At 43.3% G+C, this 25,932-nt stretch overlaps 1 protein-coding gene across 1 annotated transcript in view; it reads left to right on the forward strand.

Annotated features, from left to right (window-relative positions):
- Window positions 1-1,043: 1,043 nt before the first annotated feature.
- Window positions 1,044-25,932, forward strand: part of LOC143774825 (NXPE family member 3-like) — a 55,530-nt gene continuing 30,641 nt past the window's right edge. The window contains exons 1-3 of the mRNA XM_077262593.1: window positions 1,044-1,679; window positions 10,592-10,812; window positions 11,270-11,340. Coding sequence (XP_077118708.1) covers window positions 1,044-1,679; window positions 10,592-10,812; window positions 11,270-11,340 — 928 coding nt within the window. The remainder of the gene's footprint in view (window positions 1,680-10,591; window positions 10,813-11,269; window positions 11,341-25,932) is intronic.

The raw sequence follows: 25,932 nt of genomic DNA on the forward strand, positions 1-25,932 counted from the left end.
ACTTTGCACAAGGAGAAGCTGTATGGGAGAGTGATGCGAAAGAAGCCGTTTCTGCAAGCACGCCACAAACAGAGTCGGCTGAGGTATGCAAAAGCACATTTGGAGAAGCCAATTTCTTTTTGGAAGAAGGTCCTGTGGACTGATGAAACCAAGATTGAGTTGTTTGGTCATACAAAAAGGTGTTATGCATGGCGGCAAAAAAACACAGCATTCCAAGAAAAACACTTGCTACCCACAGTAAAATTTGGTGGAGGTTCCATCATGCTTTGGGGCTGTGTGGCCAATGCCGGCATCGGGAATCTTGTTAAAGTTGAGGGATGCATGGATTCCTCTCAGTATCAGCAGATTCTTGACAATAATGTTCATGATTCAGTGACAAAGTTGAAGTTACGCAGGGGATGGATCTTTCAGCAAGACAATGATTCAAAACACCGCTCCAAATCTACTCAGGCATTCATGCAGAGGAACAATTACACTGTTCTGGAATGGCCATCCCAGTCCCCAGACCTGAATATCATTGAACATCTGTGGAATCATTTGAAGAGGGCTGTCCATGCTCGGCGACCATCAAACTTAACTGAACTGGAATTGTTTTGTAAAGAGGAATGGTCAAAAATACCTTCATCCAGGATCCAGGAACTCATTAAAAGCTACAGGAAGCGACTAGAGGCTATTATTTTTTGCAAAAGGAGGATCTACTAAATATTAATGTCACTTTTCTGGTGAGGTGCCCATACTTATGCACCTGTCAAATTTTGTTTGAATGCAGATTGCACATTTTCTGTTAGTACAATAAACCTCATTTCGGGGGGCGTGGCCTGACGATTGATGGCGCAGGTCGCATAACGCGGGAGCTCCGGACCCAGGACTCTCTAAATGGCACATAGCGGTACGCAGAAGGCACCTTCTCTCCTACAATCCCCCACACCGCCTTCTTACCGGTCGGTGAGTTCATGGGGAAATCTAAATCCGGCGCTGGGGACCCGTCAAGGCGCATAGTGGACTTTTTTGCGGCCTCCCCGCCACAGTCCCAGAAATCCAAGATGGCGCTGCTGTCTCCCAGATCTTCCAGGGCTGCACGCCGAGGTTCTCATTCCTCTGTCTCTAGCGCTGCGGCGGCTGACCTCCCTGATGCCCCGGTTACAGCGTCGCTCCTCAGAGAAATGCTGGGAGATCTCCGGGCCTCCCTGCAGGAAGACATGCGCTCCATGATGGCGGAGCTCAGGAGGGAGGTGGAGGAGCTGGGGAGCTGTACTGACCATTTAGAAAACAAAATGTCAGAGCTGGTGTCCTCTCACAATGAGTTATGGGAAGCCCATGACAATCTGCAATTGCTTGCTACAAGAACTCATGCTAAAACTCTAGATCTAGAGGATAGATCTAGACGGAATAATGTCAAGCTCAGAGGCATTGCTGAAACTGTTGGGACTGAAGATCTTAAAGCCTTCCTACAAGATTTTATTCTTACTGTCCTCCCACTCTATACTAAAGAAGGCATCATAATTGACCGCATACATCGGATCCCCAAGCCCTCAGGGCTAGACCCCTCGGTCCCTAGAGACGTTCTTGCTCGTATTCATTTCTTTGTCATGAAGGATGAATTCTTACAAGCCCTAAGAGCAAATCCATCGTTGCCTGATCGCTTTGCAGCCGTCACTGTTTTCCCGGACCTATCGCCTGTAACTTTAGCCCTACGCAGGGAGTTTCTCCCGTACACCACAATTCTTAGAGAAAAAAGTATATTATACCGCTGGGGATTCCCCACCAAGCTCTGCATTTGCAAAGATGGTTCGATCACCACGTGTCTAACCCTGTCGCAAGCAGCCAAGACTTTGTCGCAATGGGGCTTTGATCTTCCTGGACCCCCCTCTGCCTCTGCTTCCTCCAAGCGTGAAGGTCCTAATCCCCGAAGACGCCATATTATCCCTGACTGGAAGGTCGCGTGATGTGTTAACTTTCTGCATCTCCTGGTTGGAAATTTTTTTTCCTTTTCCCGCACAATTTTAGTACTTTTTTTCTTCTTCCTCTTGTTGCTAACTTTTGCTGAGGTTGGTCCCCGGTGGTCCCTTCTCAGCTTATTGCCCCACAGGTGAACTGTTTGTTGTTTTCACCTTGGATTCAGGAATTCCCTGAATGGTCCTTTGTTGTAATGTCTTGTTATCTGGTTCTCCTTTCCCCCCTCCTTTCCTCCTCCCTTCCTATATTTCAGATCGCTTTCACCGAATTGCCCATGTTGCTGCTGTCTCTGTTACTGTGCACAGGTTTTCATTCACAAGTTTTAACTGTTTACTATGAGTGTGTCATTATATTCTATTAATGTCAATGGCCTTAATTCGCCCGGTAAGAGATCACTTGTCTGGCGTCAGCTTGCTAAGTCTAAGCCGGACATTATATGCTTACAGGAAACTCATCTGCTAGAACGAGATAATGTCAGAATGTACTCAAACCTGTATCCCCACCAATTTTTTGCAAACGGGAATTCTAAAAAAGGTGGGGTAGCTATTTTTTTTAGTAGGGCTAATTCCTTTCAGCTAATTAGCTCTGTGGTTGACCCTGCGGGCAGATATATTATAATTTTATGTTTAATCAACAATGCTCCCTACACCATTGCCTCTGTGTATGGACCAAACGTTGGCCAAGCTAAGTTTTTGAATACCTTTTTTTTGGAACTAAGTAAATGTCAACATGGTTATAAACTAGTCGCTGGAGATTTTAATATTCCAGTATCCAAAAGTTTGGACTGCTCGTCGTATTCTGTGTCTAGGGGTGAGGCAGCCCACTTAATTAACTCCTGCAATCTCCATGACATTTGGAGATATGTTCACTGTAATGAGAGAGACTACACGTTTTGGTCACCTCGTCATGCTTCCTATAGCAGAATCGACTATATTTTAGTAGACGACGTAGCTCTCCCCCACTGTATTGCTGCGTCTATAGGCAATATCACTTGGTCTGACCATGCTCCAGTGTCAGTTACTCTTAAAGACCCCCTCTGGCGCCTTAACGACCACCTCCTTTCTGAGCAAGCGAACTCTTCACAAATCGAGCACTCTTTGCAGGAGTTTTTTGCTTTTAATGACTCTGCAGATGTGCGCGAGGACTCCCTTTGGTTCGCTCACAAGGCAGTAGTGCGTGGTCTTTTTATTAAAATGGCTGCGACAGCTAAACGTAAATATAACTCCAGTCTTCAGTCTGCCCTAGCTGAGGTGACCCAGTTGGAGTCCCGCCACAAAGCTCAACCCTCTGCCCAACTTTTTTCTAATCTCTCTACTGCACGACTTCACCTCCTACAACTTCTCCTGCACAGAGCAGAAAATTCGCTAAGGAAGTCCAGGGCTAAATTCTACTCTATGGGAGATAGAGCTGGTACTTTACTTGCTAAACGCGTTAAAAAAAAAGAAGCCCAATCAAAAATTCCCTATCTTCTTAAACCGGATGGCGCCCGTATTTATAACCCTATTCATATTGCGGAGGAATTTGCTTCATACTATGCCTCCCTATATAATCTCGATTCTGACCCGGGTACCCCCCAGCCTTCCCAGGCCTCAATAACTGCCTTTTTAAGTAAAGCAAACCTCCCTGCGGTTAATTCGGAACAGTTATCCTTTCTCAATGCTCCTATTGAGGCATCTGAAATATCTCAAATAATTAGAGAGGCCAAAAAACGGTCGGCCCCTGGCCCGGATGGCTTTTCCTTTTCTTACTATTCTCAGTTTCTCACTATCTTATCTCCTTATCTTTTACGTTTATTTAATTACTGGCGCTCAACCGGTTCTATCGAGAAAGAGGGATTGGAGGCTTGTATATCGACTCAAACCTGGGAAGCCTATGACCTCCCCTGGTAATTTTTGCCCTATCGCCCTTCTAAATTGTGACATTAAAATTTATGCTAAGGTCTGGGCTAATAGGTTGATGTCAGTCCTCCCATCCTTAATTCATGCAGATCAAGTTGGCTTTGTTCCAGGTAGACAGACTAGGGATGGCACGAGACATCTGATTGACCTTCTGGATGTTGTGGAGAGGGGGAGACTTCCCTGTGTGTTCCTATCTCTTGACGCGGAGAAGGCGTTCGACAGAGTGCACTGGGGTTATATTGCTGCTACTCTGCACAAATTCGGTCTTGTTGGCCAGATTTTCTCAGCCATTATGGCCCTATACTCCAACCCATGTGCCTCTGTCCGTTCTGCTGGTTTCAAATCCCGTGTCTTCTCCATTTCTAACGTGACCCGGCAGGGTTGCCCCCTCTCCCCCATCATCTTTGCTCTTGTCATGGAGCCTCTTGCGGCGGCGGTGAGGCAATGTTCGGACATTAAGGGTGTATTAGTGGGTAATCATGAACACAAAGTTGGCCTCTATGCGGACGATGTGGTACTGACCTGTTCTGCTCCCCTTTGTTCTCTGCCAGCAATTTCTTCCATTCTTTCTCAGTTTGCCGAAGCCTCTTATTATAAGCTTAATTTGACCAAATCTACAATCTTCCCCCTGTTCATTTCACCTTCCCTTCAACTTCAAATCCAAGCTAAATATCCCTTTATTTGGTCCCCCCTTGGTTTTACATATCTGGGCATACAAATTACCCATTTAAAAAGCATAGTTCGAGTTAATTGTGACTCAGTCCTTCTCGAAATTAAAAAGGAATTAGACCACCTCTCTAGCTCCCACCTTTCATGGATGGCTAGAATACAAACGTCTAAAATGTTAATTCTACCTAAACTTATATATCTTTTTAGATGTCTCCCTCTTTCCATTCCCTCTAAATATCTTTCAGCTTTTCAATCAGTTATTGACCGTTTTATTTGGCAAGGTAAGCCTCACAGAATAAAACGTTTAATAATGTCGCTTCCGTACTCCAAAGGAGGGTTAGGTGTTCCTAGAATTCAATCATATCACAAAGCTGCCCTTATAGAACCCCTTAAGATTTGGTGGGAGGGGAACTCTTCTCTTCAATGGTTTATTATTGAATTGCAATTTGCCCCCAGGGGCTCCCTCAGATTACTACTAGAGCTCAGCCTGCTCCAGCCGCCTAGTTGGGTCCCCTCTCTTAAAACAATCGTTTCTCCCTCTAAAATTTGGGCAAATCTCTGTCCTACGCATTGGCCATTCTTATTTGATTATGTTTCTATCCAGGCATTGGAGGGGGCGGTGGAGGGCCTGTCTCTCTCCGCTTGGGGGAACTGCGGGATACGCCGGATCAATGACCTTTATGATGGGTCAGGCCTGAGGTCATTTACAGACCTTTCTGCTCGGTATAATCTACCTCCCAAGGATTTTTTTCAATATTTTCAAGTTCGTAGTCTCCTGAAGCGTCAGAATATGTTTGGGGTGCCCGCTTCCCCCCTGGGGGGAGGAGACTCCGGTCCAGAGGTTCTTTAGACCCAATACTTGGATCTCGCATGGTATTTCAATAATTTATAGATCGCTTCTCTCCCATGATTTCTCAGATAGACTCTCCTTTATGTCCACTTGGGAGGCTGCTCTCTCTTTTGAAGCCTCCTTTGAGGATTGGAGTTCGGCTATGCAACATTCTTCTAAATTCTCTTCGTGTCTCGGTCATCTTGAACAAACCAAAAAAATTCAGCTCCTGTGGTATCTCACACCTACCAAATTAGCCAAATTTTATCCTACAATTTCCCCTCTGTGCTGGAAAAATTGCAACCTTACTGGCTCGCTTGCTCATGTGTGGTGGAGTTGTCCTCGTATGCAGTTGTTTTGGCGTCAGGTTGAAGTCATTCTTTCGGAGGTAATCCATATTCCTATTATTCTAACAGGTCCTTTAGCAGTTCTAGGTATATCGCTGATAGAGTTCCCGCCTTCCCTACAACCCATTATATCTAACATTCTCGTTGCAGCTAGGCTATGCATTGCAAGGCACTGGAGATCCTCAACTGTCCCCTCAAGATCTGAATTAATTGCTAAGATTAATCTCCATTTTAGCTATGAATCAATCACTGCTGACTGTCTCTCGAAAAAAAATAAGGTTCTTACATGGTGGGATCCCTGGATCTCTTCGCCCTTTTTTTCTTCCCCGGACCACCCTTCACCTCCCGCGCCCTGTTAACTGAGAGGTATAAGTTCTTAACTGAGATGTATAAGTTCTTTATTATCTTTGCTTTAAATTCTTGTATGTATGATCTCTTGCTTTATTTTGATCTCCATATAGCGATCTCTACCCCCCCTTTTCCTCCCTCCCCTCTGCCCTGTATTTGTACCTTTTCTTGGTTATACAATAAAAATTTGAATGGTTAAAAAATAAATAAACCTCATTTCAAGGCAGAAACATTACTGTGTCCAACAGTTATTAGATATATGAAACTGAAATAGCTGTTGCAAAAAACAAAACAATTTTATAACACATTAAGCTTAAGATTAATAGGGGTGCCCAAACTTTTTCATAGAACTGTACTATGTGGCTGTGCTATATACTATGTGGCTGTGCAATATATTACGTTGGTGTGCAATATATTACGTGGCTGTGCAATATACTATGTGGCTGTGCAATATACTACGTGGATGGGCAATATACTGTGTCTGTGCTATATACTACGTGGCTGCGCAATATACTACGTGGCTGGGCAATATACCATGTGGCTGGGCAATATACTACGTGGCTGGGCAATATACTACGTGGCTGGGCAATATACTATGTGGCTGTGCTATATACTATGTGGGCTGTGCTATATACTACGTGGCTGGGCAATATACTACGTGGCTGTGCTATATACTACGTGGCTGTGCTATATGCTACGTGGGCAGTGTTATATACTACATGGGCTGTGTTATACGCTACTTGGCTGTGGTATATTTCTCTGCTGTATCTGTGCATCATGAATCGTGGTATGTGTTAAAGAGGGGGGCCCACTGAGACTCTTTCGCCCGTGGCCCTCAAAAACCTGGAGCTGGCCCTGGCTTCACTGATTGGTCACGCCCGGCCACGAAAAATCAGCGACAGTCGCAGTCCGCCCACGAATTGGCGCGGAATTTGAACCAAACTTCGCTAATTGGTCGCGGCCGACCGGCCGAATCCTGTGTATAAATTGCAATATTCTGAAAACTTCATAAATAAACTACATAACAACTTTTATAGCCAATCACCATGGTAACACTCAATATTACAGTAATCTGTACCATTAGTGACAAAGACCCACAAGACCTATCATCTGATATATGAAACTAACACCGAACAAAAGATGATACATGGTCAGACCAAGTATAATGCAAAAAATATATACTTTATTGATGACAATAAAACCAAGTGTAAGGAGGGAAATGGCAACACATAGGCAATGCTGAATGGATAGCAGGAGGCACGTGCCCAGGAATGTCAATCCCCAAAGACCCAGAGATATGGCCTAATAGAACATTCCCTATTATATACAGGCCCAATATATGAAAAAATCAGCAAAAAAATTAAAGCAATATACAAAAACCAAATAAACATAATTACGTTGGTGGTTATATCTTTATTATCTTTGTATACTCCCTGGATTGCTGCTTTCAGCGTTGTGTCCCACCTTGCTAGGTCAATCTACTAATATCCCTATTTCAATTTTTTTGTTGCGTTTATTTGGTTTTTGTATATTGCTTTAATTTTTTTGCTGATTTTTTCATATATTGGGCCTGTATATAATAGGGAATGTTCTATTAGGCCATATCTCTGGGTCTTTGGGGATTGACATTCCTGGGCACATGCCTCCTGCTATCCATTCAGCATTGCCTATGTGTTGCCATTTCCCTCCTTACACTTGGTTTTATTGTCATCAATAAAGTATATATTTTTTGCATTATACTTGGTCTGACCATGTATCATCTTTTGTTCGGTGTTAGTTTCATAAATAAACTACATACATATTCTAGAATACCCGATGCGTTAGAATCGGGCCACTATCTAGTCTACCATAAAGAGAAGACTGCATGAAAGTAAATACAGAGGATTCACTGCACGGTGCAGCCACTCATAAGCATGAAGAAGAAAAAGGCTAGACTGGACTGTGCTAAAAAACATCTAAAAAAGCCAGCACAGTTCTGGAAGAACATTCTTTGGACAGATGAAACCAAGATCAACCTCTACCAGAATGATGGAAAGAGAAAAGTATGGCGAAGGCGTGGTACAGCTCATGATCCAAAGCATACCACATCATCTGTAAAACACGGCGGAGGCAGTGTGATGGCTTGGGCATGCATGGCTGCCAGTGGCACTGGGTCACTAGTGTTTATTGATGATGTGACACAGGACAGAAGCAGCCGAATGAATTCTGAGGTATTCAGAGCCATACTGTGTGCTCAGATCCAGCCAAATGCAGCCAAACTGATTGGTCGTCGTTTCATACTACAGATGGACAATGACCCAAAACATAAAGCCAAAGCAACCCAGGAGTTTATTAAAGCAAAGAAGTGGAATATTCTTGAATGGCCAAGTCAGTCACCTGATCTCAACCCAATTGAGCATGCATTTCACTTGCTAAAGGGAACCTGTCACCCCGTTTTTTCAAGATGAGATAAAAATAGCGTTAAATAGGGGCAGAGCTGAGCTTTACATTAGTGTATTTTTTGTGCCTTTATTCCCCACCTATGCTGCCGAAATACCTTTGTAAAGTCGCCGTTTTGGGCTGTCACTCACGCTGGTCTGGTCATATGGGCGTGGTGACATCGCTGTTTCTCCCCCAGATCTTGCTCATCTTTCCATTGGTGGCGTAGTGGTGTGCGCATGCCCAACAGGCGAATCCACTGCGCAGCTGAAGGAAAAGAGCGCGATCTGCGCTATTCAGCGGTTTATCGGTGGGCGCAGCCATCTTCCTGAGGCCGCGCGTGCGCAGATGGTAGTGCTCGGCTTCCCGGGGCTTCAGGAAAATGGCCGCGGGATGCCGCGCGTGCGCAGATGGAGATCACGGCCGCCATTTTCCTGAAGCCCCGGGAAGCCGAGCACTACCATCTGCGCACGTGCAGCATCCTGCGGCCATTTTCCTGAAGTTCCGGGAAGCCGAGCACTACCATCTGCACACGCGCAGCCTCAGGAAGATGGCTGCGCCCACCGATAAACCGCTGAATAGCGCAGATCGCGCTCTTTTCCTTCAGCTGCGCAGTGGATTCGCCTGTTGGGCATGCGCACACCACAACTCCACCAACTGAAAGATGAGCAAGATCTGGGGGAGAAACAGCGATGTCACCACGCCCATATGACCAGACCAGCGTGAGTGACAGCCCAAAACGGTGACTTTACAAAGGTATTTCGGCAGCATAGGTGGGGAATAAAGGCACAAAAAATACACTAATGTAAAGCTCAGCTCTGCCCCTATTTAACGCTATTTTTATCTCATACTGAAAAAACAGGGTGACAGGTTCCCTTTAAAGACTAAACTTCAGACAGAAAGGTCCAAAAACAAACAGCAACTGAAAACCACCACAGTGAAGGCCTGGCAGAGCATCAAAAAGGAGGAAACACAGCGTTTGGTGATGTCCATGAGTTCAAGACTTCAGGCAGTCATTGCCAACAAAGGGTTTTCAACCAAGTACTAGAAATGAACATTTTATTTAAAATTATTGAATCTGTTCAATTACATTTGGTCCCTTTAAAAAACAGGGTGGCACATGTTAAGGAGCTGAAACTCCTAAACCCTTCATCCAATTTTAATGTGGATACCCTCAAATGAAAGCTGAAAGTCTGAACTTCAACTGCATCTGAATTGTTTTGTTTAACATTCATTGTGGTAATGTCTATTACCAAAATTAGAAAATTTGTCCAAATATATATGGACTTAACTGTAAATATATCCATCGGCTTCCACATTTTTGTATACCATGTAATCAACATGCATGTAGTGGGAGGCTGTTCACTATATCTCCACCCCAGGATGTGGTCCAGAAGGTAAATGTGGAGCCATTTGGACTGATTCAGTGTTCAGTGTGTCTGGAGATGATGTCTCCAGAGCTTTGCTTGTGGTACAGAGCACAGAGCCTTGTTTTTGTTTCCTTGATCGGGCAAACCCCGCAGCCACACAGACTTTACTGTATGCTATGATTGTTTTTCTCATGATGCCAGAAGGGACGTGTTTTTTTACCTAATTTTTTATTGGTTTATGCAGTACATTTTTAATAAACCAGCGGAAAGCTTAAACGGAAAGTGTTCCAGTGACTACCTCTTTAATCAACCAGGTGAGTCGATCTACCACAGGGTACTAGAGGCAATAATGACAGTTTTTTCCTTTTGGACAGTTTTGATAAATGAGGCCCGCTGGGTTTGAAACCTTCTGGTTTTAGAAGAACCTTAAACATTACATGATGCTTCTGGAGAGTTTTGCCTATTCCATGGTCCGTAAACCATGCACCCTACCCCCTTCTTACTTGGAGAGTTTTTTAGCCAGAATATTATTCTTAAAGAGATTCCTTGGACTTAGATATTGATAACCTCTCCCAAGGATGGGTGGTGGTCTGATATCCAACACCTCCACCACCTATCAGTTGTTCACAGCTCCTGCTATGGCCATATATACCAGACCACCAAGCAGCTCTGTTTAGCACACTACACGGGGACAAAGAATCTTCTCCTTTTGGATAAGATATAATGCCATCGTGTGACCACAATTCTTCTTCTCAGATCTTTTTTTATGGCTATTTTAAACTAAATGACACCAGCGAGGTAATGGAGTGCAACCTGGAGGTGTCAGGAAAACACGTGTGCACGTATAAGGACCCTGCCACAGGCAACATCTGGCAGTGTGTGCGACCACGGAAGCTGCCGTGTGACTCCTGGGTCTATCACTCCATGGGTGGATTCCACAAAGTGACAAACCAGCTGGAGGACTCAATACTGAGTGGGTGAGTGAGGTCATCTACAAACCTGTATCAGCTTCATCACATCTGTGATGCCATGAGAGCAGATTTGAATTCACAGATTAAGTGACATCAGCACATTTATGATGTCATGGCATCAAATCTATGATGTGGTAGCAAATGAATGGCCTTTAAGGAGATGAACATTCAAGATCATTAAACTTGAACTCGGATGTTCCTGCTTTAGAGATCTAATATTTATCACCTATGTAAAACAAAGCAATCTGTGACATCATAGGTGAGTTATGTTATCGCAATCGTGATGTAATCACACTAAAACAAAATTACTTGATTGGTCAATATTTCACCAATTGGGGGAATAAGGGTGTTCCCAAGTTTTCATGAAATCCATAATTGATTTCCATGATTTATGAATATGCAATTAGAGCTTTAGATTGTAATTAAGTCCATTCACCTTATTGTCCCTATTGCCTCCTTCCAGCTCAGTCACTGACAAAATTATCCCTGGCTCAGTGTCTCTGATCAATGTCACGACTGGAAACAGCTCAGTGGGTAAGATCCATGCAAGTTTATGTAGATACAGAGTACAAGCTAAGGGAAAAGTTGCAGCTGCATCCCCCTCTTCCCTCTATTTTCTGGTTTTCCCCACATGGTCAGTCTACATTTGCTAAGCATTGTTTCCACTCTATCAAATAAAGCTGTGCAATATATCCTGCTTTGGGACCTTTTCCTTTTTCCCTGCTGAATTTTATTCATCCTGAAAATCAGAGCCATATCTAGGGGTGCAGGAGGCCATTGTTTAAGGCACAGTCCCATTAAAGGGAACCTGTCACCCCCCTCAGGCGTTTGTAACTAAAAGAGCCAACTTGTGCAGCACCAATGCTGCATTCTGACAAGGTGGCTCTTTTAGTTATGATGCCTGCACATGCTGAAATAAACACTTATAAAATGTGCCCCCTCATACCCTGAAATCGTCCCGGGGCGGGACTTTCCTTCCTAATTAGACGCAGCACAGCCGTCACTCCGCAGCTGTGTGAGCGCCGGGTGCCGTCTCCTCTTGCTGCATTATCATCCCCGGCGTCTGCGCTGTAAAGTTTTTTCCGGGCATGCACAGTTGCGCTGCCCTTCGTACTTACAGCGCAGGCGCCGGGACGATAATGCAGCAAGAGGAGGCGGCGCCCGGCACGCACAGCTCCGGAGTGACGGCTGTGCTGCGTCTAATTAGGAAGGAAAGTCTCGCCCCCAGGACGATTTCAGGGTATGTGGGGGCACATTTTATAAGTGTTTATTTCAGCGTGTGCAGGAGTTTGTAACTAAAAGCCACCTTGTCAAAATGCAGCATCAGTGCTGCACAACGTGGCTCTTTTAGTTACAAACGCCTGAGGGGGGTGACAGGTTCCCTTTAAGTGTGGGAGAAGGCATTGATTAGTAATAACACCATTAGTAAAGCAGTAATTCACCAATTCATTAACCTAGATTCTCGGGAAAGTAGGCATTAACCCCTTTACCACCTTAGACCATAAAGAAGCTGACACTATCCTCTCTATATGCATGTAGAAAAATGCATATGCGGCTTTTCTACATGCATTTGCATATTTCCCATAAGGGATGGGGGCAGTGTTCTGGATCACTGCGTTGAGAAACACGTGATGGTGTCTCCGCGGTGTTGGATGTTTTGATCTCCCCGAGGTCATTCATCCTTATGTTTATAGCCTTTTCACTAGACACTGCTCCTAATAGCCAGTTTCCTACTAAACACTGATGAGGGGCAAATACCCCGAAACAGCTGTCTGTGGATGGATACCATGTTTTGGCATAGGTGGTTTTCCTTTATTGGATGCTGCCCTTCCCGTGGTTGTTCCTTCCCGGTGAAAGACCTGGCTATTCATTGCTTGCGTTGAGAAACACGTGATGGTGTCTCCGCGGCTTTTCTACATGCATTTGCATATTTCCCATAAGGGATGGGGGCAGTGTTCTGGATCACTGCATTGAGAAACACGTGATGGTGTCTTCGCGGTGTTGGATGTTTTGATCTCCCCGAGGTCATTCATCCTTATGTTTATAGACTATCCTCTCTATAATCATAGAGCATCAGTTATGCAAGTGTTAACCTTTCTAATACCCTAGTCCAGCATGGTAGCATGCATGAAGCCTTTTTCTATTAAAGACCACCATAGATTCATGCATGAAGCCCTCCACTACCACAGTCCACTAAGGAAGCATGCATGAGACTCAACACTACCACAGTCCACCAAGGAAGCTTAGATAAAGCCGTCCACAGGAAGCTTGCATGAAGTCCTCCACTACTACAGTCCACTAAGGAAGCATGCATGAAGTCCCACTATCATAGTCTGCAAAGGAAGCTTGCATAAAGCCCTCCACTACCATAGACTACCGAAGAAGTAGACATGAAGCCCTCCACTACCATAGACTACCGAACAAGCAGACATGAAGCCCTCCACTACCATAGACTACCGAAGAAGCAGACATGAAGCGCTCCACTGACCCTGTTAAATCGTGGAGCCTTCTGGATATTTAGACTACAGTCAAGAGTGCCGCTAGGTTTAAATAAACGGCTGGATCTTATATTGCAGCTTGATTAACTAATTTGTCTAAGGATATGTATTCTGCAAGAATGAATTATTTGTGATTTTTTTCATTAGTCCTAATTAATTCCAGTATTCCCAGTAGATTTTCTTACTAATTAATTTACCACCATTGTTATTATGCCCACAGGTTTTATTATTGCGGTTTTTGATCACTTACCGTTTCACTATTGCAAAAGTTTCTGTGTCAATGTTAGAATCTTTACTCATGTGGTTTCATTATGGTTAATTGTTTGGAGAGTCTATGATTGCTCCCCTGATATTTTTAATTAATGAACCTGTTTTTGTATGTCCTTTTTGTATTTAATACCAGCGATATGGGTCTGTCTTTAAAGCATGAATAAGACCTGAATGGTCGAAACGCGTCTGTTTGGACCACCAGTGACCCCATTTCTATGTTGCATATAACCTAATTTTGGTTTTAAATATGTCTCCAATAAATTGATATTTTAATGAAAATCTACACTGGAGAATCTTCTCTCTTCACTATTGGCTTAGGACTATGTCTCTGATCTGGGTGGCTCCGTGAGTGGACACACACTGGACTTCGTTTGAGACTGGTGAGCTGACAATCTTAGAAGCAATGGCTTTTCCTCAGTGGAGTCCATAGAGGACCTTTTTAAAAAATTGGAAAACCGCAAGAGTAAAGAGACCAGGCTTTGGTGGGACATTGTTGTAAATTCTGTTCTCGGGCTCCCTCCTGTGGTCATGAGTGGTACTGTGTGAGTTTGTTCTTGGGCTCCCTCTGGTGGCCTTTAGCGATATGGCTGGTCTTGGCTGGGCTCAGCTGTTTCATCTCCTGCTAGGCTGGGCCTATTTAACTCACCTGGACCTTTATTTGTCGCCTGCTGTCGGTGTATTCAGTCCTGATCCTGTGCTCTCCTGAATATTCCTTGTGACCAGTCTCCTGCTATGAGAAGCTAAGTTTGCTTGTTCAGTTTCTCATTATTTCCTTGAAAACGTTTCTCATTATATAATGAGTTCAGCCCAGCTTGCTTTTATGTGATTTTTTGCTTGCTGGTTAGTTCTGGGTGCAGAGTGCGCCTCTCACATCGTGAGTCGGTGTGGGGGTTCTTGTATTCTCTGCGTGGTTTACTTTTGATAGTTTTTGTATTGACCGCACAGACACCTATCTATTTTCTGCCTATCTAGTATTAGCGGGCCTCATTTGCTAAATCTGTTTCATCTCCACGTTTGTGTTTTCCCTTTGACTCACCGTTATTATTTGTGGGGGGCTATCTAAAACTTTGGGGTACATTTCTCTGAGGCAAGTGAGGTCTTTGCTTTCTCTCTAGGGGTAGTCAGTTTCTCAGGCTGTGTCGAGACGTCTAGGTTTTCAGGTAACGTTCCACAGCTGCCTTTAGTGTGTTTGGATAGGATCAGGATTGCGGTCAGTATAGCTTCCACATCCCCAGAACTTGTCCTATATACTCAGGGTATATTTGTCAGGTCAGTTTGAGATCCTACCACCAGGATCATAACAGTGCAGCAGGCCCGAAAGTGTTAATGCAGCTAAAGAGGGAGAAGAGAAATCTTAAGGTCATTTTTTTTTTTTCCTCTGCACTGTGTTTTGCCTCTCTCCTCCCCTTAATCTCTGGGTGGTTCTGTATGCAGCTACTAATATGGACATTCAGAGTCTGTCTTCTAGTGTGGATCATCTCACTGCAAGGGTACAGGGCATTCAGGATTATGTGGTCCGCAGTCCCATGTCAGAGCCTAAAATACCTATTCCTGAGCTGTTTTCCGGAGATAGATCTAGGTTTTTGAACTTTAAGAATAATTGTAAGTTATTTCTTTCTCTGAGACCTCGCTCATCTGGCGACATTGTTCAGCAAGTCAAAATTGTTATTTCTTTGTTGTGGGGTGACCCTCAAGATTGGGCATTCTCTTTGGCGCCAGGAGATCCAGCACTGCTAAATGTTGATGTGTTTTTTCTGGCGCTTGGAGTGCTTTATGAGGAGCCAAATCTGGTAGACCAAGCAGAGAAGGTTTTGCTGGCTCTCTCTCAGGGTCGGGATGAAGCAGAGGTTTATTGTCAGAAGTTTAGGAAGTGGTCAGTGCTCACTCAGTGGAATGAGTGCGCCCTGGCGGCGATTTTCAGAAAGGGTCTTTCTGAAGCCCTTAAAGATGTTATGGTGGGGTTCCCCACGCCGGCGGGTCTGAATGAGTCAATGTCTTTGGCCATTCAGATTGATCGGCGTTTGCGGGAGCGCAAACCTGTGCACACTCTGGCGGTATTTTCTGAGCAAAAACCTGAGCCTATGCAATGTGACAGGATTCTGACCAGAACATAAATTAGACGTCAGTAAATTTCCTTACACTTACGGCCACTCGATCATAGACTTATTTAAACTGGAGAAAAACGAGTCATATTACGCCTGGATATGAAAAGAATATCCTTTATTACAAGACTATAAACAATCTTGCTTTTGAAACAATGGTACATACAATACATATATTGGTAAGTCCACTAGGTTACTAGACAGTGACTACAAAGGTGCAACCCATGAACCGGGACACATGGCAGGACATAAATATTTAGAAAGTAATAAAATTAATATCCACTAAATACCAACAAACAGAAAGGCCCAAAGCTGCAGCACATAGCAGAGTTCAATATTTTTAGCACGGCTAAATTGCCACAGTGAGTACCGCCGTCATGTGCCACATTAATATGCCCATATTCGCTGTATTAACAAAAGTAAGTACACAGATTTACCCATTTAGTGGTGAAATGTCCTGGCTGGGTCCCGGTCCCGTACCCCTATACGGGACCGGGACCGGGATGGGCATATTAATGTGGCACATGACGGCGGTACTCACTGTGGCAATTTAGCCGTGCTAAAAATATTGAACTCTGCTATGTGCTGCAGCTTTGGGCCTTTCTGTTTGTTGGTATTTAGTGGATATTAATTTTATTACTTTCTAAATATTTTTGTCCTGCCATGTGTCCCGGTTCATGGGTTGCACCTTTGTAGTCACTGTCTAGTAACCTAGTGGACTTACCAATATATGTATTGTATGTACCATTGTTTCAAAAGCAAGATTGTTTATAGTCTTGTAATAAAGGATATTCTTTTCATATCCAGGCGTAATATGACTTGTTTTTCTCCAGTTTAAATAGGATTCTGACCAGAGTTGAATGGCAAAACCACAGACGTCAGAATGGGTTGTGCTTTTACTGTGGTGATTCTGCTCATGTTATCTCAGCATGCTCTAAGCGCACAAAAAGGGTTGCCAAGTTTGTCACCATTGGTACTGTACAACCTAAATTCATTTTGTCTGTTACTTTGATTTGCTCTTTGTCATCCTACCCAGTTATGGCTTTTGTGGATTCAGGTGCTGCCCTGAATTTGATGGATTTGTCATTTGCCAGGCGCTGTGGTTTTATCTTGGAGCCTTTACAATTCCCTATTCCGCTAAAGGGAATTGATGCTACACCATTGGCCAAGAATAAACCTCAGTACTGGACTCAATTGACCATGTGCATGGCTCCTGTACATCAGGAGGTAATTCGCTTTCTGGTGCTACATAATTTGCATGATGTTGTCGTGTTGGGTCTGCCATGGCTGCAGGCTCATAATCCAGTCCTGGATTGGAAAGCAATGTCTGTGTCAATTTGGGGGTGCCAGGGGATTCATGGCGATGCTCCTTTGGTGTCAATTGCTTCTTCTAATCCTTCTGAAGTCCCTGAATTTTTGTCGGACTACCAGGATGTATTTGATGAGCCCAAATCCAGTGCCCTACCTCCTCATAGGGATTGTGATTGTGCCATAAATCTGATTCCTGGTAGTAAGTTCCCTAAGGGACGACTTTTTAATTTGTCTGTACCAGAACATACCGCTATGCGGAGTTATATAAAGGAGTCCTTGGAGAAGGGACATATTCGCCCGTCCTCGTCCCCTTTGGGTGCGGGGTTCTTTTTTGTGGCCAAGAAGGATGGTTCTCTGAGACCCTAAATAACATCACGGTCAAATTTCAGTATCCCTTGCCACTGTTGTCCGATCTGTTTGCCCGGATTAGGGGGGCCAGTTGGTTCACCAAGATAGATCTTCGTGGAGCGTATAATCTTGTGCGCATAAAGCAGGGCGATGAATGGAAAATAGCATTTAATACGCCCGAAGGTCATTTTGAGTACTTGGTGATGCCTTTTGGGCTTTCTAATGCCCCCTCTGTGTTTCAGTCCTTCATGCACGATATCTTCCGAGAGTACCTGGATAGATTTATGATTGTGTACCTGGATGATATTTTGGTCTTTTCTGATGATTGGGAGTCTCATGTGAAGCAGGTCAGGATGGTATTTCAGGTCCTGCGTGCCAATGCCTTGTTTGTGAAGGGCTCTAAATGTCTCTTCGGAGTCCAGAAGGTTTCCTTTTTGGGCTTTATTTTTTCTCCTTCTACTATCGAGATGGATCCAGTCAAGGTTCAGGCTATTCATGACTGGACTCAACCTACATCTGTGAAGAGTCTTCAGAAGTTCTTGGGTTTTGCTAATTTTTACCGTCGCTTCATCACTAATTTTTCTAGTGTGGTGAAGCCTTTGACGGATTTGACCAAGAAGGGTTCTGATGTGACGAATTGGTCTCCTGCGGCCGTGGAGGCCTTTCAGGAGTTGAAATGTCGGTTTTCTTCGGCTCCTGTCTTGCGCCAGCCCGATGTCTCTCTTCCCTTTCAGGTCGAAGTTGATGCTTCAGAGATTGGAGCAGAGGCTGTTTTGTCGCAGAGAAGCTCTGATGGCTCTGTGATGAGACCATGTGCTTTCTTTTCAAGAAAGTTTTCGCCTGCCGAGCGGAATTATGATGTTGGTAATCGAGAGTTGTTGGCAATGAAGTGGGCATTTGAGAAGTGGCAACATTGGCTTGAGGGAGCCAAGCATCGTGTGGTGGTCTTGACGGATCACAAGAATTTGACTTATCTCGAGTCTGCTAAACGGTTGAATCCGAGACAGGCTCGATGGTCGCTGTTTTTCTCTCGTTTCAATTTCGTGGTTTCATATCTTCCGGGTTCGAAAAACGTGAAGGCTGATGCCCTTTCTAGGAGTTTTGTACCTGACTCCCCGGAAGTTTCTGAACCGACTGGTGTTCTCAAAGAGGGGGTGATTTTGTCTGCTATCTCTCCTGATCTGCGACGGGTGTTGCAGGAGTTTCAGGCCAATAGACCTGACCATTGTCCACCGGAGAGACTGTTTGTCCCAGACAGATGGACCAGTAGAGTTATTTCCGAGGTTCATTCTTCGGTGTTGGAGGGTCATCCTGGGATTTTTGGTACCAGGGATTTGGTGGCGAGATCCTTTTGGTGGCCTTCCTTGTCGCGGGATGTGCGTTCCTTTGTGCAGTCCTGTGGGATTTGTGCTCGGGCCAAGCCTTCGTGTTCTCGTGCCAGTGGATTGCTTCTGCCTTTGCCTGTCCCGAAGAGGCCTTGGACGCATATTTGCATGGATTTTATTTTGGATCTTCCTGTCTCTCAGAAGATGTTGTCTCTCAGAAGATGTCTGTCATCTGGGTGGTTTGTGATCGTTTTTCCAAAATGGTCCATTTGGTACCCTTGCCTAAGTTGCCTTCCTCCTCCGATTTGGTGCCATTGTTTTTTCAGAATGTGGTTCGTTTACATGATATTCCGGAGAACATTGTGTCCGAGAGAGGATCCCAGTTTGTGTCCAGATTTTGGCGATCCTTTTGTGCTAAGATGGGCATTGAATTGTCTTTTTCGTCACCCTTCCATCCTCAGACGAATGGTCAAACCGAACAAACTAATCAGACCTTGGAAACTTATTTGAGATGTTTTGTTTCTGCTGACCAGGATGATTGGGTGACCTTTTTGCCATTGGCTGAGTTCGCCCTCAATAATCGGGCTAGTTCTGCTACTTTGGTTTCACCTTTCTTTTGCAATTCTGGTTTTCATCCTCGTTTCTCCTCGGGTCAGGTTGAGTCTTCTGACTGTCCTGGGGTGGATTCTGTGGTGGATAGGTTGCAGCAGATTTGGAACCATGTGGTGGATAATTTGACTTTGTCCCAAGAGAAGGCTCAGCGCTTTGCTAACCGCCGTCGCTGTGTGGGTCCCCGACTTCGTGTGGGGGATTTGGTATGGTTGTCTTCTCGTTATGTCCCGATGAAGGTTTCCTCTCCTAAGTTCAAGCCTCGTTTCATCGGTCCTTATAAGATTTTGGAAATCCTCAACCCTGTGTCTTTTCGTTTGGACCTCCCAACATCGTTTGCCATTCATAATGTGTTCCATAGGTCATTGTTGCGGAGATATGTGGTGCCTGTGGTCCCTTCTGTTGATCCTCCTGCTCCGGTCTTGGTCGAGGGGGAGTTGGAATATGTGGTGGAGAAGATCTTGGATTCTCGTATTTCGAGACGGAGGCTTCAGTACTTAGTGAAATGGAAGGGTTATGGTCAGGAGGATAATTCCTGGGTTGTCGCCTCCGATGTCCATGCGGCCGATTTGGTTCGTGCCTTTCATTTGGCTCATCCTGATCTGCCTGGGAGCTCTGTTGAGGGTTCGGTGACCCCTCCTCAAGGGGGGGGTACTGTTGTGAATTCCGTTCTCGGGCTCCCTCCTGTGGTCATGAGTGGTACTGTGTGAGTTTGTTCTTGGGCTCCCTCTGGTGGCCTTTAGCGATATGGCTGGTCTTGGCTGGGCTCAGCTGTTTCATTTCCTGCTAGGCTGGGCCTATTTAACTCACCTGGACCTTTATTTGTCGCCTGCTGTCGGTGTATTCAGTCCTGATCCTGTGCTCTCCTGAATATTCCTTGTGACCAGTCTCCTGCTATGAGAAGCTAAGTTTGCTTGTTCAGTTTCTCATTATTTCCTTGAAAACGTTTCTCATTATATAATGAGTTCAGCCCAGCTTGCTTTTATGTGATTTTTTGCTTGCTGGTTAGTTCTGGGGTGCAGAGTGCGCCTCTCACATTGTGAGTCGGTGTGGGGGTTCTTGTATTCTCTGCGTGGTTTACTTTTGATAGTTTTTGTACTGACCGCACAGACACCTATCTATTTTCTGCCTATCTAGTATTAGCGGGCCTCATTTGCTAAATCTGTTTCATCTCTACGTTTGTGTTTTCCCCTTGACTCACCGTTATTATTTGTGGGGGGCTATCTAAAACTTTGGGGTACATTTCTCTGAGGCAAGTGAGGTCTTTGCTTTCTCTCTAGGGGTAGTCAGTTTCTCAGGCTGTGTCGAGACATCTAGGTTTTCAGGTAACGTTCCACAGCTGCCTTTAGTGTGTTTGGATAGGATCAGGATTGCGGTCAGTATAGCTTCCACATCCCCAGAACTTGTCCTATATACTCAGGGTATATTTGTCAGGTCAGTTTGAGATCCTACCACCAGGATCATAGCAGGACATGACCTCCCTTAAATCTTACTTGGCTAAGAGCCTTATATCCAGAGGGTTGAGGATCAATAAGAAACCTACATTTTCTTACTCTGATAAGTTTACACTAGAATGGGAACAAATATTATCACAATGTTCATTGAAGTTAATGGAACTAATTACTAAATACGAAGAAGTTGAAATTAATCTGGTTAAGGATGATATCACTAAAATCCAGACTTCATTGAATAAATATAATAACTTGGAGGACTTTAATACATTTAATCAGAAAATGGAAAATAATTTACTCAAATTAGAGGAATATGTTGCAATGCTGACATCAAACGTGACAAGTTTGAAAGAGATATCCTGTAATAATTATAGGGGATAACTCAGGAGACTCTTTGCGTGGAACAAAACAACTACAGGACACAGTTTCATAAGTGGTAAAGTCTATATTATCACACGGTGATTCAAACAGGTGCAGAGAGAAACTCAAGTCCACAACACTTGGTGTAAATATTAAACGCAGCTTAGCAGTCTATAGGAACATTCAGAGGAAAATGCAATCACGCAGAAAGTCTATGAAGCACAATTATTCTTGAGGATACTTGACACGAATAAGTCCTTGCTTAGTCCAAAACACAGATAGATATGCTTATAAGGCAGTTCAAATAATATCTTAGCTCAACCAGGCAGGCCTGGGTAATAGTCTCAGGTCCTTGCAGAGCAGCAAACAGCTTACATGTCCAGCAAATGTAGATGGAAGTAAACATGAGCAGCAGATGAAGGAGGATTACTGGAACTGGTGTATGCAGCAGGAACTCACAGCAGAGTAGCAGGATCACCCCACAGATTCACAGGAGCAGGTATATAGCCAGGGAGTCAACAGGGTCAGGAGCTGGATGCAAGGCAGAATACTTAAGCACAGACTGAAGGCTGGGGTGGAGTTTTATAGCAGGAAGACACAGTGCACATGAGACCAAAGACGCCATCTTGGAAAAGGGCAGTAATGCACAAAAGGTAATTAAAAATGTTCAGAGTCCTGACATATACGGGACTATGAACTTAACCAGGTATATACCTGCAAGACTTTCCGTTCATGGAGAGGAGGCAATAAACGCACTCAGCATGGCTTCTCCAATTTCCATTATAAAGGTCGGAGAGTCAGCTGCACCACGTCTCATGAGTCTATGGGCTCCTCAAGCTCTAATTTTAATACCTCAGAAGATTTTTTGGATACGTCTTTTGGCTCCAATAGGTACAGTGAGACACACAAAGATAGACCAGTGTCTAGTGCTACTTATAAGCCAAAAAAGGATGGAGGAGAGCGGGGAGGAAGCATAAACGCAAGAGGATATCCTCTCAGGAACAGGAGGAAATTTTAAAATGTCCTGTCTGGAACCTTTCAAGTTACATTCTCTCCGAAGCTCAAATGACTTTATTGGGGAAAGGACTCGTTTTTTGTCCGGTAAAAAAAAATTGATATTTTTAGAACACTTTTGGATGTGAATAGATTCGTGAGGAATTTGACTTTGAAATGCCATTTTGATAATAATTTTGCCTCTACTGAAATTGCGCAATGTTCTAATTATTTGGAAAAATCCACTCAGAACATTTTTCCACATGGAAACTACGTGATCTTCAATCATATTCTTTGGAAAAAGACTGTATTATGAATAGCAATTTTCATATGTTGAATACATTGTTCTACCCTATACGATGTAGACCATCAGTCTTAGATACTTTTCAGGAACTGGTAGAAAGAGATTTAGTGAAATTGAACAATAATTCTCACAATATTTATGACAATTTAACTGCTTTAGAAAGACAAGCTATGAATGATTTATGTACTAATAACGATTATTAGTGAGACAGGCTGACAAGGGTGGAGGAGTGGCCATCCTAAACGCAGGACTTTTATTATTCTGAAAATCTTTGCCTTCTTAATGATTCTATAACTTACACCCAACTTCCCCACGACCCTACAGTGGAATTTCATGATCATCTTGGCAAATTATTGAATGATGGGTTGGCAGTAGGTGCCATTACACAAAATTTTTTTGACTATATAAACACCCAGTTACTCCCATTTATCATGCATTTCCCAAGATCCATAAAAACATTTTTCCTCCTTTCAGGGCTATCATTTCTGGTATAGGTTCACTTACTGAAAATCTGGGGGAATGGGTGGATCATTATTTACAAGAACAAGTTATTAATCTTCCTGGATATATCAGAGATACAAAAATGATCATTTCTGCATTAGACAGTTTTCAGTGGTTTTCCCAATATTCTTGGGTAACTTGTGGTGTAGTGGGTCTGTACCCCTCCATCCCACATAACACTATTTTATCCAGCTTGTCGTATTTTCTGGATAAATATAGTTCCGATAAGGAGGAGATCCAATCATTCCTTTTGGATGCGGCTTCTTTTTTACTTACTCATAACTATTTTTCTTTTGACGGTTCATTTTTTATTCAAAAACAGGATGTCAGTATGGGAGGCAAGTGTTCCCCTTCATTAACAAATATCACGGTAGCGGTGTGGGAGGAAAGATACATCTTCAATGATAATAATCCTTTCATTGATAATATAGTGTTTTTTGGTCGCTATATTGACGATCTGGTACTGATTTGGAAGGGTGAGATTTCAGTGGTCACTGATTTCATCAGCTATATAAATAATAATGAATTTAACCTGTCTTTCACTTTTACTTCATCAAAAATTTCTATTAATTATTTAGACATTTCTCTTTCAGGGGACAATACTACGAATAAGATAGTAATTTCCACTTTTAGAAAATCCACTCATAGCAACTCGATTCTGGCGGCTCATTCTTGTCACCCTACACACGTAATTAAAAACATACCATTGGGTGAACTGATTAGGCGGAAAAGAATTTGCAGCTCAGTAATGACATGAAAGAGAAACTTAAAGAAAGAGGATATGCTGACTGGATCTTATCTAAAGCAAAAAAAAGCAGTTAATAAAATTGATAGAGATACACTCTTGTCTAATAATGATGTTGATCCAGATTTTTCCTCTAAAAAGTGGTTAAGAATAATAATAATAAAAAAAGTAAAAATAGTAATAAAAATAAGAAGAGTTAATGCAGCAGTTCTAATTCCCAGGATACTATATGTGCCTCATTTATGATACATTTTTCTACTAATTTTAGTCCCCAATATGATGAAATTGTTAAAAATTGTTAAGAAATATGTTCCTCTCTTGCACAATGATCCTCAACTTGCACATATTCTAAATAATGCCGCATTCGTTATTTAGCTAAAAGAGCTCCTTCTTTTCGAGACGTTTTATCTCCAAGTCTTTTTCTGAGCAGTAACTTGACTGCAACAAAAAATAAAATGTGGTTAACGCATAAAGAATTTTTTAAATGTGGACATCATCCTTGCAAAATGTTCAAAAAACTAATAGTTTTACTTCCAGGGTGACGGGCATTACATATCCCATTCAAACATATATGAATTGTAATTCCAGGGAGTCATTTATCTAGTGGAATGCGTTACCTGCAGACTTCAGTATGTGGGATGCACCATAGATCCCTTAAAAAGAAGGTTTAGGGTATGTGCACACGTTGCAGATTTTTCTGTGGAATTTTCTGTGCAGATTCTTCCCTCTCTTGCCAGAAAACACAGGTGCGGATTTGGTGCGTTTTTGCAGCGTTTTTTTATGCGTTTTTTCCATGCGGATTTGTATGTGTTTTTGAAAGCTAAATAAAGATCTATTATTGAAAAGAAAAAAAAAGTTTGTGATGTCATTTCTTGTCCAACCTCCTCTTTTACATTTGTCCAACCCACACTCCATTACAGATAGATAGATAGATAGATAGATAGATAGATAGATAGATAGATAGATAGATAGATAAAAGGAATGAGGCCGGCGTCACACTAGAGAGTTTTACGGACGTATGAGAGGCGCAAAAATAACGCATTGCACACTGACCAATGATTCTCTATGGGGCAGCTCCTATCTGCCGTATATTTCGCAGCCGTATTTTACGGACGTAGAAAATTGCAGCGTGCTGCGTTTGTCAGCGTATTGCGCAAAAAATCCACCAATGAAAGTCTTGCCAACCTTGCCAACGGATTACATACAGAACACTGTTTTGGGAACATTTTTGCGTATTGCACCCGTAAAAAGCGGACCGTATTTTCCTATGCCAAGTGTGACGCTGGCCTGAGATAGATGATAGATAGATAGATAGAATGAGATGGATAGATGTAGATAGATATATGGATAGTTTGGCTTCTTTCACACATCAGTTTGTTTCCGTCAGGCAGGATCCAGCGAATTTTTGAAAAAACGGATCCGTTGCAAATAGTGAAAAACTGATGGAACTGATCTGTTTTTTTAAAAAGAGCGAACGGAAAATGTGCATGATTTGAATGAAACATGCATGAAAAAATGGATTTGGAGGCCGGATTCATCATTTCACATCTCAGCTTCATACGTTTTTCGCCGGACAGAATAAACGTTCTTCTGTACGTTTTCTCCGCCCGCCGGAAACAGCTTTTTTGATTGATCCAGCAAAAAACGGAGAAAACATGTGGCCATCAGGCGCAATCCGGCGCTAATACAACTCTATGAGAAAAAAACGGATTCATAGCCTAGAGAGGGGCCATGGATATTGGCCCCCCGGGCTACAAATACCAGTCCACAGCCGCCCCAGAGATGGCGCATCTTTAAGATGTTCCAATTCCGGCACTTAGCCCCACTTTTCCCAGTCCCCTGTAGCAGTGGGATATGGGGTAATAAGGGGTTAATGTCAACTTGCTATTGTAAGGTGACATTAAGGCCGGTTAATAATGGAGAGGCGTCAATAAGACGCCTATCCATTACTAATCCTATAGTAGCGAAAGGGTTAAAAAAGAAAAAGACGCAGCCAAAAAAAAAGTATTTTAATATTCTTAATTTAACCATACTTACCATACTCGATCGCCTGCAAAAAATTTTTAAAAAAATAAACCAACCGTATACTTCCTGTCTGCCGTAGTCCAATTAATTACGAGTCTCCCACGACGATCTCCCCTATAGAACAGTGACATTGGGTGATGTCACTGCTCTATAGACCTTCAGTGACACACTGACAGGAGACAATGGCTCCTGCAGTGTATCACTGAAGAGGTTACCTCAGTTCAGGGTCTCACTTTATGGAAAAGCTGCATGGGAATTTTCCCACACAGCATTGCCAGAAGTGA

This window comes from Ranitomeya variabilis, chromosome 5, assembly GCF_051348905.1.
Source record: "Ranitomeya variabilis isolate aRanVar5 chromosome 5, aRanVar5.hap1, whole genome shotgun sequence".
Taxonomy (NCBI): Eukaryota; Metazoa; Chordata; class Amphibia; order Anura; family Dendrobatidae; genus Ranitomeya; species Ranitomeya variabilis.